This window comes from Zingiber officinale, chromosome 1B (assembly GCF_018446385.1).
Source record: "Zingiber officinale cultivar Zhangliang chromosome 1B, Zo_v1.1, whole genome shotgun sequence".
NCBI lineage: Eukaryota > Viridiplantae > Streptophyta > Magnoliopsida > Zingiberales > Zingiberaceae > Zingiber > Zingiber officinale.
This window is the reverse complement of record NC_055986.1, coordinates 151,864,053-151,878,121: the sequence shown is the minus strand read 5'-3', so window position 1 is coordinate 151,878,121 and position 14,069 is coordinate 151,864,053. Positions and strand designations below refer to the sequence as shown.

The window sequence follows — 14,069 nt, the reverse complement described above, 5'->3', positions numbered from 1 at the left end:
GAAGATCTTGTCCATTGTCCTTTGGTAGGTAGCTCCTACATTTCGTAGCCCAAAAGGTATAACTATATAACAGAAAGTACCGTCTTCCGTGACGAAGCTAACTTTTTTCTGGTCTTCTAGTAAGAGGGATCTAGTGGTATCCTTGGTAAGCGTCAAACATGCAGATTCTTTTGCAGCCCGAAGTTGAATCCACCATTTGATCGATCCTCGGCAGCAGGTAATAATCTTTGGGGCTGGCTCGGTTGAGGTCCCAAAAGTCGATGCAGACCCTCCACTTATTGTTGGGCTTGGATACTACACCCACATTAGAGAGCTATGGCAGAAATTATACCTCTTTAACTGTTGGAACCCTAGGTTGTTTTGATGTGATCAACAAGTTAAGTTAGGTCTTGTGGTACTTTAATATTGTTTCTAAGTGTGCAGGAGCTTAGGAGCATAGGAAGTCGAGTGGAAGATGCAGTTAGCGAGAAAAACGACACGGGAGAGTACGTCTGAGGGATGAGGCGCTACGAAAGAGTATACCGGCGGACAAGAAGGAAGCGTGCGGTGTTTCCGAGGGACGAGAAGCCGGAGCGGAAGAGTACTTGTGGAGCAAGAGACGCAGCTAGCGAGAAGGTCGACACGGGGTGCGACCGAGGGATGAAGAGCTACGGATGAGTACACTGGTAGATGAGAAGGAAGCACGCGGTGATTCCGAGGGATGAGAAGCCGGAGTGGAAGCCTGCTCGAGAAGACCGGAAGTTGGGTTCAGGTGAGCCCTATTCCGGATGGCTGAGATCACCCAAGCAAGTAGAGCCGGAGCAGAAGACCCGGACCAAGACAAACGGAACCGGAGCAAAGGGCCCGGACCAGAAAAAGTCAACTTTCTTGACTTTCCTGGTCCGGGCGCTCGGAACCATTCCGGGCGCCCGGACTAGTCCAGAGCGCCTGGAACCCTTCCGGGGCGCCCGAACCTGGGTAATTATCCAAATCACGGTCAACACGATCTATGCGAGTAGGAATAAAGTTTTATCCCCTCCCAGGCGCCTAAAACCCTTTCAGGCACCCGACCAAGGCTATAAATACAGCTTTGGTCCAGAAGCTAGACAATGAACAAGAAAATGTGTATTCAACACTTGTGCGCTTCCCTATTAGTGTAGCTTCTTTATTTTTGTACTTTCATTGCTGTAAGAGACTTCTCCGTCTGAAGGAGATATTAGTGCGACAAATTTCTTGGATTAACAGCCTCCCCGGTTGTAACCAAGTAAATATCCTTGTGCCTCAACTTTCTATTTTATTGCTTTTATATTCTTATGCAAGTGTTTATTTGAAAGTTTGAGAAGGGTTGCTTTTTGTATTTACAGGCTATTCAACCCCCCTTCTAGCCGGCCGCCGCGATCCAACACTAACATGTCTTGCTTTCAAGAGCTGATCAACTTCAGCCCGGATGATCTTATTTTGCTCGGCATAAAAGTTTCTCTTCTTCTGCTTGATTGGCCGGGAATCAGGCAGGAGATGAAACTTCTACTCATCCACCTCAAGCTTGACTCCCAACATCTCTTGTGGGGACTATGCGAAGACGTCCCTATTGCACACTAGACATTTGACCAGATTAGACTTGATTTCAGACGGCAGGTCGCTTGATACGTGAGTGATACTTTCAGGACGATCAGGATAAAGCTGTACCTCTTCCCAGGGAATGAGTTCTTACGCTATAGGTAAGGGCTCCTCTTAAATGACGTAGATTCCCTCGTCCCGGGTCTTCTAAGCTTTGTGAGCCTCAACTTTCACCATGTCCACATAACACCTGCGAGAGACCAGCTGTTTGCCTCTAACTTTCCTGACCTACTTTCCCACTGGGAATTTTATCTTTTGATGAAAGGTAGAGACTGCCGCTTGGAATTCATGTAGGGTGGGTTTCCCTAAATTGAAGTTGTAGGAGGATGGAGAATCCACCACGATGAAGGTGCTCCTCCGTATCCTCACCAATGGTTCACTACCAAAAGATATGGTTAGCCTGATATGACCCATTGGTCGCACTTCATTACTTGTAAATCCATATAAAGAGGTGGCTACAGGTTGAACTTCGCTGGTGTTGATCTGCATGCCATCAAACGCGTTTTTGAATAGCACATCAACAGAACTTCCAGTGTCAACAAAAACTCTGGCCACGCAGCTATTGGCGATGATAGATTTGATTATGAGGGCATCGTCGTGAGGGAGCTCCACTCCCTCTAGGTCTTGTGGCTCGGAGTTGATTAAGGGCCCTGTAGCTTGCTCCCGGCTGCAACTTACCGCATGTATCTCTAAGCGGCGTTCATGGGACTTAACAGGCTCTCGAATGAGGGTTCGAAAGAACTCCCTTCCACCAGACCATGAGAGAAGGCGCTCATCAAGATATTTGAGGTAGCGGATGGGACATCCTGGGTTATTTGGTAGAAGTGTTTTATGTAGGCCCTTGGGGCTCTACAAACCCCTGCCTGAGAGTGAATAGACAATGGTTAGTCTTCTGATTTTTTTGTTACTAGAGAAGTGGTGCAGGAAAGTATTCTTGAAATCCTGAAAGCAGGTGATGGATCCAACAGGCAATCCATCAAATCAATTTTGTGTCGAGCCTGATAGAGTGTTTAAAAACACTTGGCACTTAATGATGTCATTGTATTGGTGCAACAACACAGTGTTCCAAAATTTATTAAGGTGATCTTCTGGATCCTTGCTATTGTCATGCTCTTCGATAGCTGGGGGCTTATATCCCTTTAGTAGTTTCACCTCGAGCACCCTTAAAGAGAAAGATACTTGCAATTCCTCAGGCAACTCCTTCGGCGCCTCCCTGATGACTATGACCTTCCCTTTTTTGAGTCTCTGGGTGGGGAACCTTCGACCATGGAGGCCTGGTGCTGCTTCTTGTTGTTGTAATAATCTGGGCAGGGGTCGCGATGGAAAGCTTGGGGGAAATCCTCGAGTTGTTTCCTCTTAGACTCTCTATCTGAAGCGTGAGTTTGATCCTTTGAAACTGCAGGTATCCTATGTGGTTGTGAAGCTGTGGTATACCTTTCGGAAGCTGCTCGCCTCTTGGCTTCATTGAACAGTTCGTACTCTCCGGTTGTCATGGTGACGTTGATCTTACCAATATCCTCCATCGTCACGTTCCAGAACAGGTGGAGAAGATTCCGACAGATGGCGCCAAATTGATCATGTCTAGAATCTGAGTCAGACAAAGGCCAATGGAGATGACGTTGGTGTAGATGGAGAGGCAACTTTGACGCACCCTATGTATGCACGTCGGAAAGGTAAACCCCCACGTGGAACCTCCAAAGGTTGTGATAGAAAAACTGGTGGTACTCAAACTCTGTACACACTCAAATAAGTACATGAAGTGTTAGATACTAGAAACCAGGGGAAAAGTCCTTGGCGCAGGCCCTCCGATGCTCAAGTCAGGTCCTTTTTCCCCAGAAGAATAGTATACGATAGGAAAAAGAACTGTTCAAGACTAGTCGGTATGTGTGTGTACTTGGTTAAGGAAGAGGACCTTCTTTTTTATATGACGCTGCATACCTTTAGAACCTGACCATTGTCAGAGAATATCGGGTGTTAGGGCCTGTCAGGTGAGAGAGGTTGTACAATGACCTCCTATTGGTAGAAGGAAGGTTCCACTCTAAGAGAGTTGCAGACCACTGGAATATTTCCTGACGTCTGACAGTTATTTTCTGATAAGAGGTTACGATTCCCTGATATTGTTGTCGCTTAGTGCTTTCTGTCCCACCCTAGTCCAGCTACAGACAGTTCGGGATGACCAATCAGATGTGCTATCAGGGCCGAGCCTTGATTAAAAGGATGAGCTATGGTGAACCGACCGAGTTTTATATGAGACTGCGGTGATAGACCCATCTTTCATGATTTGACCTTTGAAGAGCCGGTCGAGAGTTTTCTTAGTAAAAGTACTAGGACCATTTATAAATCCCGAGCTAGGGAGATTCGATCAGCCGAGGACGGGCCAGAAACTAGTCCAAGTTTCGTCTTATGTCTCAGATTTGGAAACCTACCGCTGACCAAGAATTATGCGACTGATGATGCGAGTCGATCTAACTCCCGTCTCTCCTTAACTATTGACTGTCACGTTCTCTTAACTATTGACTACTACGTCCCTTGACTTTTGACTATCACGTTCCCTTGACTTTTGACTTCTTGATAAAATCAGACTCTTCCTTTACACAATATACATAATCCATCAGACTAGTGAGTATTTGACTAAGCTGGTCCGTCCCCGACTGCACCCCATCTCTGAACTAGAATGGCTCAGACAAGCAAATTTTCTAATTTAAATTTTGAAAATTGAAAAGAACTTTAATTACAAGAATAATGCTTTACTCCTGATAATAACAAGCCACAAATCACAATGGTATAACCCAGGTACTATTTAGTAGAAGCATGCTTCTGATCAATATAAACCATCTACTTAGTATAACCATGTTTCTAATCACTATATGTTCATAAGCTATCAATTTCACTTAGATTGTAGCAAATCTAAGTGAAATTGATAGCTCACTTAGATTGTAGCAAAATTGTAGCAATTATAGCAAGGTGATTATGTTCATCCCATATATCCCTCTGTCTCTCACTTGGATGGTCATAGAGATAGAAGTATTGTCATTTATCAAGGAAAGAGATGTTAGACAAATCCTTTGGCCAATAAAACTATAAGTCGTGAAGAAATCCAACCCACATGCCAATTATATTTGTAGCTCATCTTCATAGCAATGACATTCAGAAACATGCCATGGTATTCGGAGATGAAAATAAAGAGAAGAAATTGTTGTATACAAAATTCAAGTAGAACACTTTGGTGCTCATGTCCCAAATTGTCTCCAATATCAGTTCTCATGAGTTCTGCCCTCATGAGATAGGGCGAGGAGTTACTGAGCTGACTTTGTTAAGTATGTGGCGTATTTGCCTTCAAGACTTCAACTTCAACCTCAACCCAACTAACGAAACAAGCTAAGTCATTGATATTAAGTGCCTAGTAGATCAATATTACAATAATGTAAGGAAATAGTATACTCGTCTCCAAAAAATAAAGTGCTTCCAATAATTTCTAACTTGAAAGATTAAGGATTTAAGTCAAGTAAAGAATATAATTTAAAAGAAGAATATCATAACTTCTCATAAGTGTAGAAATATGGACTAAACATTTAAAAGCTATTATTGCTAATTTAAAATTCATGCAATGGATAAAAGTACGAAGCTTGTTCTAAGGACCAAACTAGAAATAGAAACTACATTGTGTTAGTGCAATCGCGCCTAATTTGGTCTTCATAGACTAAGGTTGTGTTTTCATATTGAAAAAATATGCTTGTTGTTTGTGTTGGTTGTTATACCTGGAGACCACTCTAGTTCCCCTGTACAAAAATTTTGTATAAGCATAGAACTTTCCTAGCTACCCTTGTGCTCTACTAAAGTTAAACTTGAATCGCAAACAGAACTTAACATTATTGATTCAAGTTTAATCTTCAGGAGTTAAACTTGGATCGTAAACGGAACTTAACATTATTAATCCAAATTTAACTAATGTGTTCTTCTTAAGTTAAACCATATTACAAAAGTTATCAAATATCTATTTCAAGGATCGGCTCCCAGGTCAAACATGGCGAGACACTAGGCTTTCTTGGGTATGGGATCATCCATCACTGTCTCGACAAAACCTTTCAAAGAAATTATATATTTAACTTCTTACAGTAAACTAGGTTTAACTATAAAAACCTTAATAGAAGCATAGTGTTGAACATGAAATCGAAAAATGATAACAAAACGATAACGTAAAAACTGTAAGCCTCTTATGTTTGATATTTCAAAATCTAAACAAAAGAATGAACTAGTTATGATGCGGAAACTAATAACTAGTTATACCTTTTGTATCTTACAGACCTCTTGATCTTCTGTCGTATTCCTCTTCTCATCTCGGACGTCGTGTGGGTGACGATCTACCGAGATGAGAATCCACCCAAACCTATTTCTTCTCCTTGCAAATTTCGGCCACTAACTATTCTTCAAGGGAAGCTTTCTTTCTCTTCTTCTTCTCCACAAGCAACCGGCCACCAAGATGAAACAAGACCTCCAAGTGTTGCCGGCTTCAACAAAAGGAGAAGAGAGAAAGAAGAGAGGAGAGGGTCGGCCACCACCACCAAGCTCCAAGGGATGCTAGGAAACAAAGCCTCCTTTCTCTCATTCTTCCTCAAGCAAGATCCGGCCACCAAAAGCTCCAAGAAATGTGATGCTGCCGTCCTCCAAGGAAGAAGAGAAGAGGATGAGAGAGGGCCAGCCACCACCAAGGAAAAAAGAGGAGAGGAATAAAAGATGTGTTGTCTCATGGGGCAACCCCTCTCTCTCTTTTATAATCCTTGGTTATGGCAAATAAGGAAAGTTTTAGACATAATTAAAACTTCTTTATTTTTCTTGCCAATGAATAAAAGGAAAATTTAATTAAAATTTCCTTTTATTCTTTCTATGGCTGACCACCTCATTGAGCTCCAAATAAGGAAAGTTTTAAACACAAAAATTAAAACTTCCTTATTTATTTCCAGAAATTTTTTAAAATAAAAATTTCTCTTTTTAATTGCCTTCATGGTTGGTTATAAAAGGAAACTTTTATAAATTAAAATATCTCTTTTAAAACATGTGGATGGTTACAAAAAGGAAAGTTTGCTCCAAAATTAAAATCTTCCTTTTCAACTACAAATAAAGAAAGATATCAAATCTTTCTCTTAATCTTTTGTAGAAAGCTATAAAAGGAAAGATTTAAATTTAAACTTTCTTTTAAAATCATGGCTTCCACATAAGGAAAGATTTTAAAAATTAAAACTCCTTTTAATCTAATGTGCCCGACCACCCTACTTGGGCTCCAAGCTAGGGCCGGGCACCACTTGAACCCATCTAGCCTTGGTTTGGCCGACCCTAGCTTGGGCTCCAAACTTGGCTTGGCCGACCACCTTAAGGTGGATAAGAAGTTGGGTTTGGGTGGATATAAAACTTTATAAATAAGAGGCTACGACAGGGACCGAGAGGAGGAATTGATTTTAGTCTCCTGATGAACTTGAGCTTCCCGTGTTCGCCCTGAACACCTAACTTGAGTTCATCAATAATAACTCATACCACTAAAGAGTCATTATTGAACTACCACACCAATCCCATATTACTATATGGGCTCCTTCTTATCATGAGTGTGTTAATCTCCCTGTGTTTAAGATATAGAATGCTCACTAATTAAATGAGTTACTGACAATTCACTTAATTAATATCTAACTCCAAGAGTAGTACCACTCAACCTTATTGTCATGTTAGACTAAGTCCACCTACATAGTTTACATGACAATCCTTATGAGCTCTTCAAGAGGACATCATCAACCTAGATTACTAGGACACAGTTTCCTTCTATAACCAACAACACACTATATAAATAATATTATTTCCCAACCTATCGGGCCTTTTGATTTAACGAGCTAAATCTCACTCATTGATAAGTCAAAGAAATAAATACTAAGTATACATGCTTGTTGTTATATCGGGATTAAGAGTACACACTTCCATAATAACTGAAGTTCTGTTCTTTTATGCAGTCAGTATAAAAAGAACAACCTCAAATGGTCCTGCTCAATACACTCATAGTGTACTAGTGTAATTTTATAGTTTAGATAAACTAATACCAAATTATACTACAACCACTCCAATGGCTTGTCCATTCCATCTTGGTTGTGAGCTACTATTAATAATTTATAAGGATCTGATAACATGATCTTCTGTGTGTCTTCTCACACCATGTTATCTACAATATAAATTAAATGGATAACTACATTTAGCATAAATGTAGATATTTGACCAATGTGATTCTTATTTCTCAATAAATATTTATACAAAAAGCTAGACTTTTAGTATACATTCCAACAGTTTGGATATGTTAAGTAGGTCAAGATGAGTAGATATTTGACAGCAGATGTAGTCCAAATGAGTCCAAGTTAACTTGACATTTGGCATTGGGATAGTTCAATAAAAAAAAATTGGCAAGTAATGGAAGCCACAACAAGTTAAGGAGAACTAGATGTTTGAGTTAGTAGGTGAAATTGATTAGATATTAGACAAGGTGAAAGTTTTGGAGGGGTAAATTCTAAATTAATGGAAGTTTTGGCAAGTCAAGGATTATTGGGCGTTAATTAAGGATGAAACCCAAAGGAGTAAATTCTGAGCAAAAGATGAAGATCAGATGAGGTTGACCCATACAAGGCAATGGAAGAAGTCCTAGAGAAATGGTCTCTAGATAATAAAAGTCCTAGTAAATTGATAAGTTGAATCGAAGTATACTAGGCAAACATGGGAATCTTAAAGACATGGGTCTCTTGGCACAATGTGGATTTAGACCTATAGTGGTTGGAATCAATGGATTAGTTGATTGATACATTTTTCAGTTGACTAAAGGCTGAGTCACCTGAGAGTCACTAATGGACTAGTGCATGACTAGTCAATTGGTGATGATAACCAATTGATTGATGCAGCATGAAAAGAGCCATTGATTTGAAAAAGCTACCCAACACCAATCAGCTACAATGATCAATCGACTAATGAGTGCGAATTCATGGACTAATTAGTAGATTCCAGAACAGTAATTAACTTACAAATAGATGAAAGTTTGAGGAATTTAAACAACATCTTGAAACTTTTTGGAGGCAGATCTTGAGTGTCATTTTCCAAGCAATCCAAAGAGAATGAAAGTAAGCAAGTGAAATAGGATCATATTTGGGGAGCTAGAGAGGGTGAATATTGTCTTTTCTTTCATTTTCATTGATCATGCTTATTTACAATTGTTAGTAAGCAAAAAAAAAATACAATAAATAAAACAACACAAACACAATACTTGCATTTTACCTAGTTTGGAACTCTTAGGTTCCTACTCCATGGCCTATGAATCTCGCCATGAGTTCACTTGTTTAGAGTTCATTCAAGACTTATCTTTACTTGCCTAGAATTAACTCCTCCAAGACTTTCATACTTGTTAAGCATCCGGTTAACTTTCGACCTACATAGAGTTCCTTACGTGTGCCTTAGTCAATCTTGACTTATTAAGATTTCTTATCAATCAAGTGTCTTATCAACCTAATGTCTCCAAGACTTCCATGCTTGTCAAGTATCGAATCATTTTTGACTTACATGAAGTTCCTTAAGTGTGCCTAACCTTAAGTCAATCTTGGTTTGTTAAGACTTCTTATCAATCAAGTGTCTTATCAATCTTGACTTATTTAGACTTCCTATAGATCAAGTGTTTAGTCAACCTTGACTCACTTAAACTTTCAAATGCTAATATCGGTTGGACTTCTAACTAATGCCAAATGTTCAATTTACTTGACCCACTTGGATTTTTATAACCAAATTGCTCAAATATCAAAATCTAAACTAAACGATGGTCAATCTTGGCAGAGGTCGATTGCACAATAAGAGAAAAACATCATTATTGTAATGTTTCAATTGTTTTGTATTTTTTTTATTTATCTTTTGTATTCCTTGAGGGATTGTGAGGATAAGATCATAAGCCATGAAGTAAAAGACTAGGGCAATGTTGAACCGGATAAATACTATGTGTTTACATCATTATAATTGTATTTGTATTTTAAGTTATTGTCTTGCATTTTCCGCCGTGCTAAGACCTTCGTTTCTACCAAAATCTAAATTGGTACACTTGAGTTGAATGAGCATGACGGATCATAAGTTCAATAAAAGAATAAAAAATAAAGTCAATTATCAAAGATATATTATATTAGGTCTATATGTTCATAGAATAGATATTGGTTTCATATATCACTAATTAATTTGAAAGGATTAGAATGTTGGGCTAACACTGCCTTAGTAAACTTCACTGATCCTGTTCAGAGTTTGAGTGATCGACGAAGATGACGTTGATATTAACACAGAGGCCACTTTGACACCTTGGATGCATCCGAAAAGCCAATCCCTACATAAAACTCCTGATCTGTAGCTTCACTCTTGAATATTCTTTTAAAATTTTCACAGGCTAGATGCTTTATGTCTCAATCAAGTATGTACGCAACAATATATGGGCATCAAATCCAATAGTTCTTTTCATACATTCAACCTTTCCATTAAAAGCTAACTTCATAAAAAATGGGAAACTATACAATATTGGTTTCGTATACAAAATATAATAAAATAAAATAACGATATGAGAAAATAGACGTTGCCCTTCATGTAAGTTATTTCGCCTTTCTTTTTCTTTCCCTTTCCTCTCTCAAAGGCAAATAGCAATGCAGCCGTTCGCATTGTACACGTCATATTTCCATCGGCATTCCAATCCCAACCACTCCAGTTATTGCACCAACTCTATCTATGCAACAAAAGTGATATTATCCCGTACCCAAACTTAGAGAAGCGCACTCACGAGCAACAACAAGAAAAGCGGCAGAAACAAGAGAGTAGTTGCGGAGCAGTTGAGTTGAGATATATATATCAAATCCACCATGGTGGAATTGGTATGTAGCGTCCTTCTTGCTCGATCACTACCAGTCAGATATATCAATCACGGGCTAGCTATATCACCAAATCAATTAACTCGATCACGCATCTTCACCTTCGTCTCCGTCCCCATCAGCCCACCGTTACGTAATGAATTATTTAAGTAATCAACTTCTCGATCGATCGATCGTTCATTTTCGATCCTTCTAATTAATCACACAGCAATATGCCGACGAGGGCCTGGCGGCCGGTGGCGGCGGCCAAGTGCTGCACGGCGGACGAGCAAGTGGCGGTGGGCAATCTGAGCCGGTGCCGGCCCACGCGGGTGGATTTCTTCTCGAGGAAGGTGGCGGAGTTGACGGCGTTCCGGCGGCTGGCGACGAGCAAGGAAGAGGAGGAGGCCGCCGTGGCGTCGGTGGGGGCGGGGCTGTACGCCTTCCACCTCACCGAGCTGCGGGCCATCACCCATGACTTCTCCAGCCACTTCTTGCTGGGGGAGGGGGGATTCGGGACGGTGCACAAGGGCTTCGTGGATGACAAGATGCGGCCGGGCCTCAAAGCGCAGCCTGTCGCCGTCAAGCTGTTGGACGTCGGCGGACTTCAGGGACACCGGGAGTGGCTGGTGAGTAGTTACGATGCCACGTTCAATGAGGAAAATTAATAATATATATATGTGGAATTAATTAAGCAGGCGGAGGTCATATTTTTGGGACAATTCCGGCATCCGCATCTGGTGAAACTGATCGGCTACTGCTGCGAGGACGAGGAGCGTCTCCTTGTCTACGAGTTCATGCCTCGCGGCAGCCTTGAGAACCATCTCTTCCACAGTAAGCACGTAATTTGATGTATTTATATGATCAATCTACATGTTTACAAATTAATTAATTGATCCACCGACGGACGGACGGACGGGCATGCATGCAGGAATTTCGATATCGCTGTCGTGGGGAACGAGGTTAAAGATCGCGATCGGAGCGGCGAAGGGCCTGGCCTTCCTCCACGGCGCCGACAAGCCCGTCATTTACCGCGATTTCAAGACCTCAAACATCCTCCTCGGCCATGTAACACTTCAACGGTTCCCTAGCTAATAATTTATTATTATTATTATTCTCATAGTAATAATAATCAGGATTTTACTGCGAAACTGTCCGACTTTGGACTCGCAAAGATGGGCCCTGAAGGCGAGGAGACACATGTCACCACCAGGGTGATGGGTACCCATGGTTACGCGGCTCCCGAATACGTCATGACAGGTATAATAATAACAACAAGATGTTAAATATTTGAATTTTATATTGAAATTTCCTTTTCTTCCATTTTATGTTATCTTTTTGTTCTTTCATCATCCGTCGTATGACTACAAAGGCTAAAGCAAGTTTTTATATATATGTTTCTATTATTATTATTATTATTATTATTATTATTATTTTTGATCATCTCGGTTATTGGAGGTTGGAGATTTGTAAGTAGTTTACCATGAATTAGGGGATTTGACAATAATTATATATTTTCATGCACAACTCGGTCGAGACAATCTCAGGCCACTTGACGACCAAGAGCGACGTGTACAGCTACGGCGTGGTCCTCCTGGAGCTACTCACCGGCCGGCGGTCCGTCGACAAGTCCAGACCCAAAGCAGAGGAGAAATTGGTGGACTGGGTCAGGCCATATTTGGCCAGCAGCCGGCGTCTGCGCTGCGTCATGGACCCCAAGCTCGCCGGTCATTATTCTCTCAAGGCCTCTCGGGAGGTGGCCGTGCTTGCGGCGCAGTGCATCAGCCCAAGTCCTAAGGATCGGCCACGGATGGCCGCCGTCGTGCAGGTTCTGGAAGCCCTGGAGCATCTCAAGGACATGGCGGTCAGCTCAGGAGCGTATCATCCTCCCACCGTCGCCGGAGGCGGCACCATAGCTCGCCGGTGTGTTGTTTCGGTCGGCTTAGCCAAGGTGGAGAATAGAAAAAAGCTTGCTTGAATAATTACTCTTTATAATATGTGCATAGTCAGCTCATGATCTGCAATTGTTGGTCCATTGGAACAACTCTTTTAATTGGCCTAAATTCAAATAGTCAACCATGAGATCTTCGACCACAATGCTTACGGTTTCAATTAGGCTGCATTATCTATTAAGTTAAGACTTTTCCATTGTTTAAAATTTTATAAACTACAGTTAGTTAGATTAAGTAGCATTCAAATTTTTAAGCTATATAAATGATCTTATTTTCACTATATAAAAGGATTAGAATGACTATAAAAATAACAATTTATGATGATAAGATATATAAATCATGTTCGGATAATGATAACAAAAATAATAATTTAGATTTATCATATTTGAACTTTAATCATGTGGTAAAAAATAGACGATTCGTTCATCCGAGCACCCCCATAGAAAGACATACTTAAATACATCAAGTTTCAACTCTCAAATTTCATATGATAGCATTCCATATCTCAACCACTATTTCATCAAGAGGAAACTTGAACTGTAATCATAATCATATTTATGGTTGTTTAATTTCTATAATGTTTGAGATCAAATATCATATTTATTGTCATCGTGTTCATCATAATATTACAATTTACTGAACCACGATTACGTAATCAAAGTCATGAAATACCCAAATCACATGAAGAAACACCGTTCAAACATCATGATTTATCTTTTTTCAAAATACCTTGGGGCAGAGACACCTTGAGTGAGTGCATTATCTTTTGCCATAAAAAATATCCAAAGTAAATAGGTAAATTTCAAAATTAGTACCAAGTCACGTAACTAATTAATATTCATTTTACCCCTCCGTATTACTTTACATATTTTAAAATCAATTAAGGTGTTGTAGCAATCGATTTAGCAATATTATGTGACGGTGAACCATTTTCCCAATTGATTGCGTTACTATGCAATCGACCCAGAAATCATCTATCACAATGAACAGATTTCCTAATCGATTTGAGCATAAGAAATGATGCCAAAAGCTCATTTTAAATGATACGATAATGATAATCACTGACAAACACTACAAATAAGATCCTTGGACTCCGTCCTTTTTAATATATAAAATTTTTTATTTTTGAAATGGCTAAGATTATCAGTTGGTTTAGTCTAAAAATGACTGATGGACTGAGAGACCTTGGAATAACATAGAGCAAGGACCTATTTGCTTGGCTAGTCTCTTGAATGTTTTCATACCCTCAAATAACATTTCAATGCACCATATTGAGCACAACGATTTTTTCAACTTGATTCTGGCATGAGAAATGGTGTCGGAAGCTCATTTTAAATAATACGACTAAGATAATCACTTATCAACACCACAAATGAGATACTTAGACTCCCCCCTTTTTGAACATATAAAAAAAATATTTTTTGGAATGACTAAGGTCATCAGTCGATTTTGTCCAAAGTAGTTGATGGACCTAGATAACTTAAAATGATATGAAACAAAGTTCTATGTGCTCGGCTAGTACTCCTAAATGTATCTATGCCCTCAAACACCATTGTGATATACTATATCGAGTGCAACAATTTTTGCAACTTGATTCATACATGAGAAATGATGTCGAAGCTCATTTTAAATGATA

At 40.0% G+C, this 14,069-nt stretch overlaps 1 protein-coding gene across 4 annotated transcripts; it reads left to right on the top strand.

Annotated features, from left to right (window-relative positions):
• The first annotated feature begins 10,489 nt into the window (after nucleotides 1–10,489).
• On the top strand, nucleotides 10,490–12,577 carry LOC121985137 (probable serine/threonine-protein kinase PBL15). Of its 4 annotated transcripts, none has more exons than XM_042538436.1 (6): nucleotides 10,490–10,630; nucleotides 10,711–11,110; nucleotides 11,180–11,315; nucleotides 11,413–11,549; nucleotides 11,618–11,741; nucleotides 12,029–12,577. In XM_042538436.1, the coding sequence occupies exons 1-6, from the start codon at nucleotides 10,494–10,496 to the stop codon at nucleotides 12,457–12,459; spliced, it is 1,365 nt and encodes a 454-aa protein (XP_042394370.1). In that variant the 5' UTR covers nucleotides 10,490–10,493; the 3' UTR covers nucleotides 12,460–12,577. The 4 variants fall into 4 exon arrangements, with proteins under 4 accessions (XP_042394370.1, XP_042394362.1, XP_042394377.1 ...); XM_042538428.1 differs by having other exon boundaries at nucleotides 11,177–11,315; XM_042538451.1 differs by having other exon boundaries at nucleotides 10,537–10,635; nucleotides 11,177–11,315.
• The last annotated feature ends 1,492 nt before the right edge of the window (nucleotides 12,578–14,069 follow it).

What these genes read in the sequence shown, in the direction of transcription:
- LOC121985137 (XM_042538428.1), top strand. Translation starts at nt 10,494, where the DNA reads ATGGTGGAATTGGTATGTAGCGTCCTTCTTGCTCGATCACTACCAGTC. An exon ending in TCCGTCCCCATCAGCCCACC is followed by an intron (nt 10,631 to 10,710) that starts GTTACGTAATGA and finishes TTAATCACACAG; the next exon opens with CAATATGCCGACGAGGGCCT. An exon ending in AGGGACACCGGGAGTGGCTG is followed by an intron (nt 11,111 to 11,176) that starts GTGAGTAGTTAC and finishes GAATTAATTAAG; the next exon opens with CAGGCGGAGGTCATATTTTT.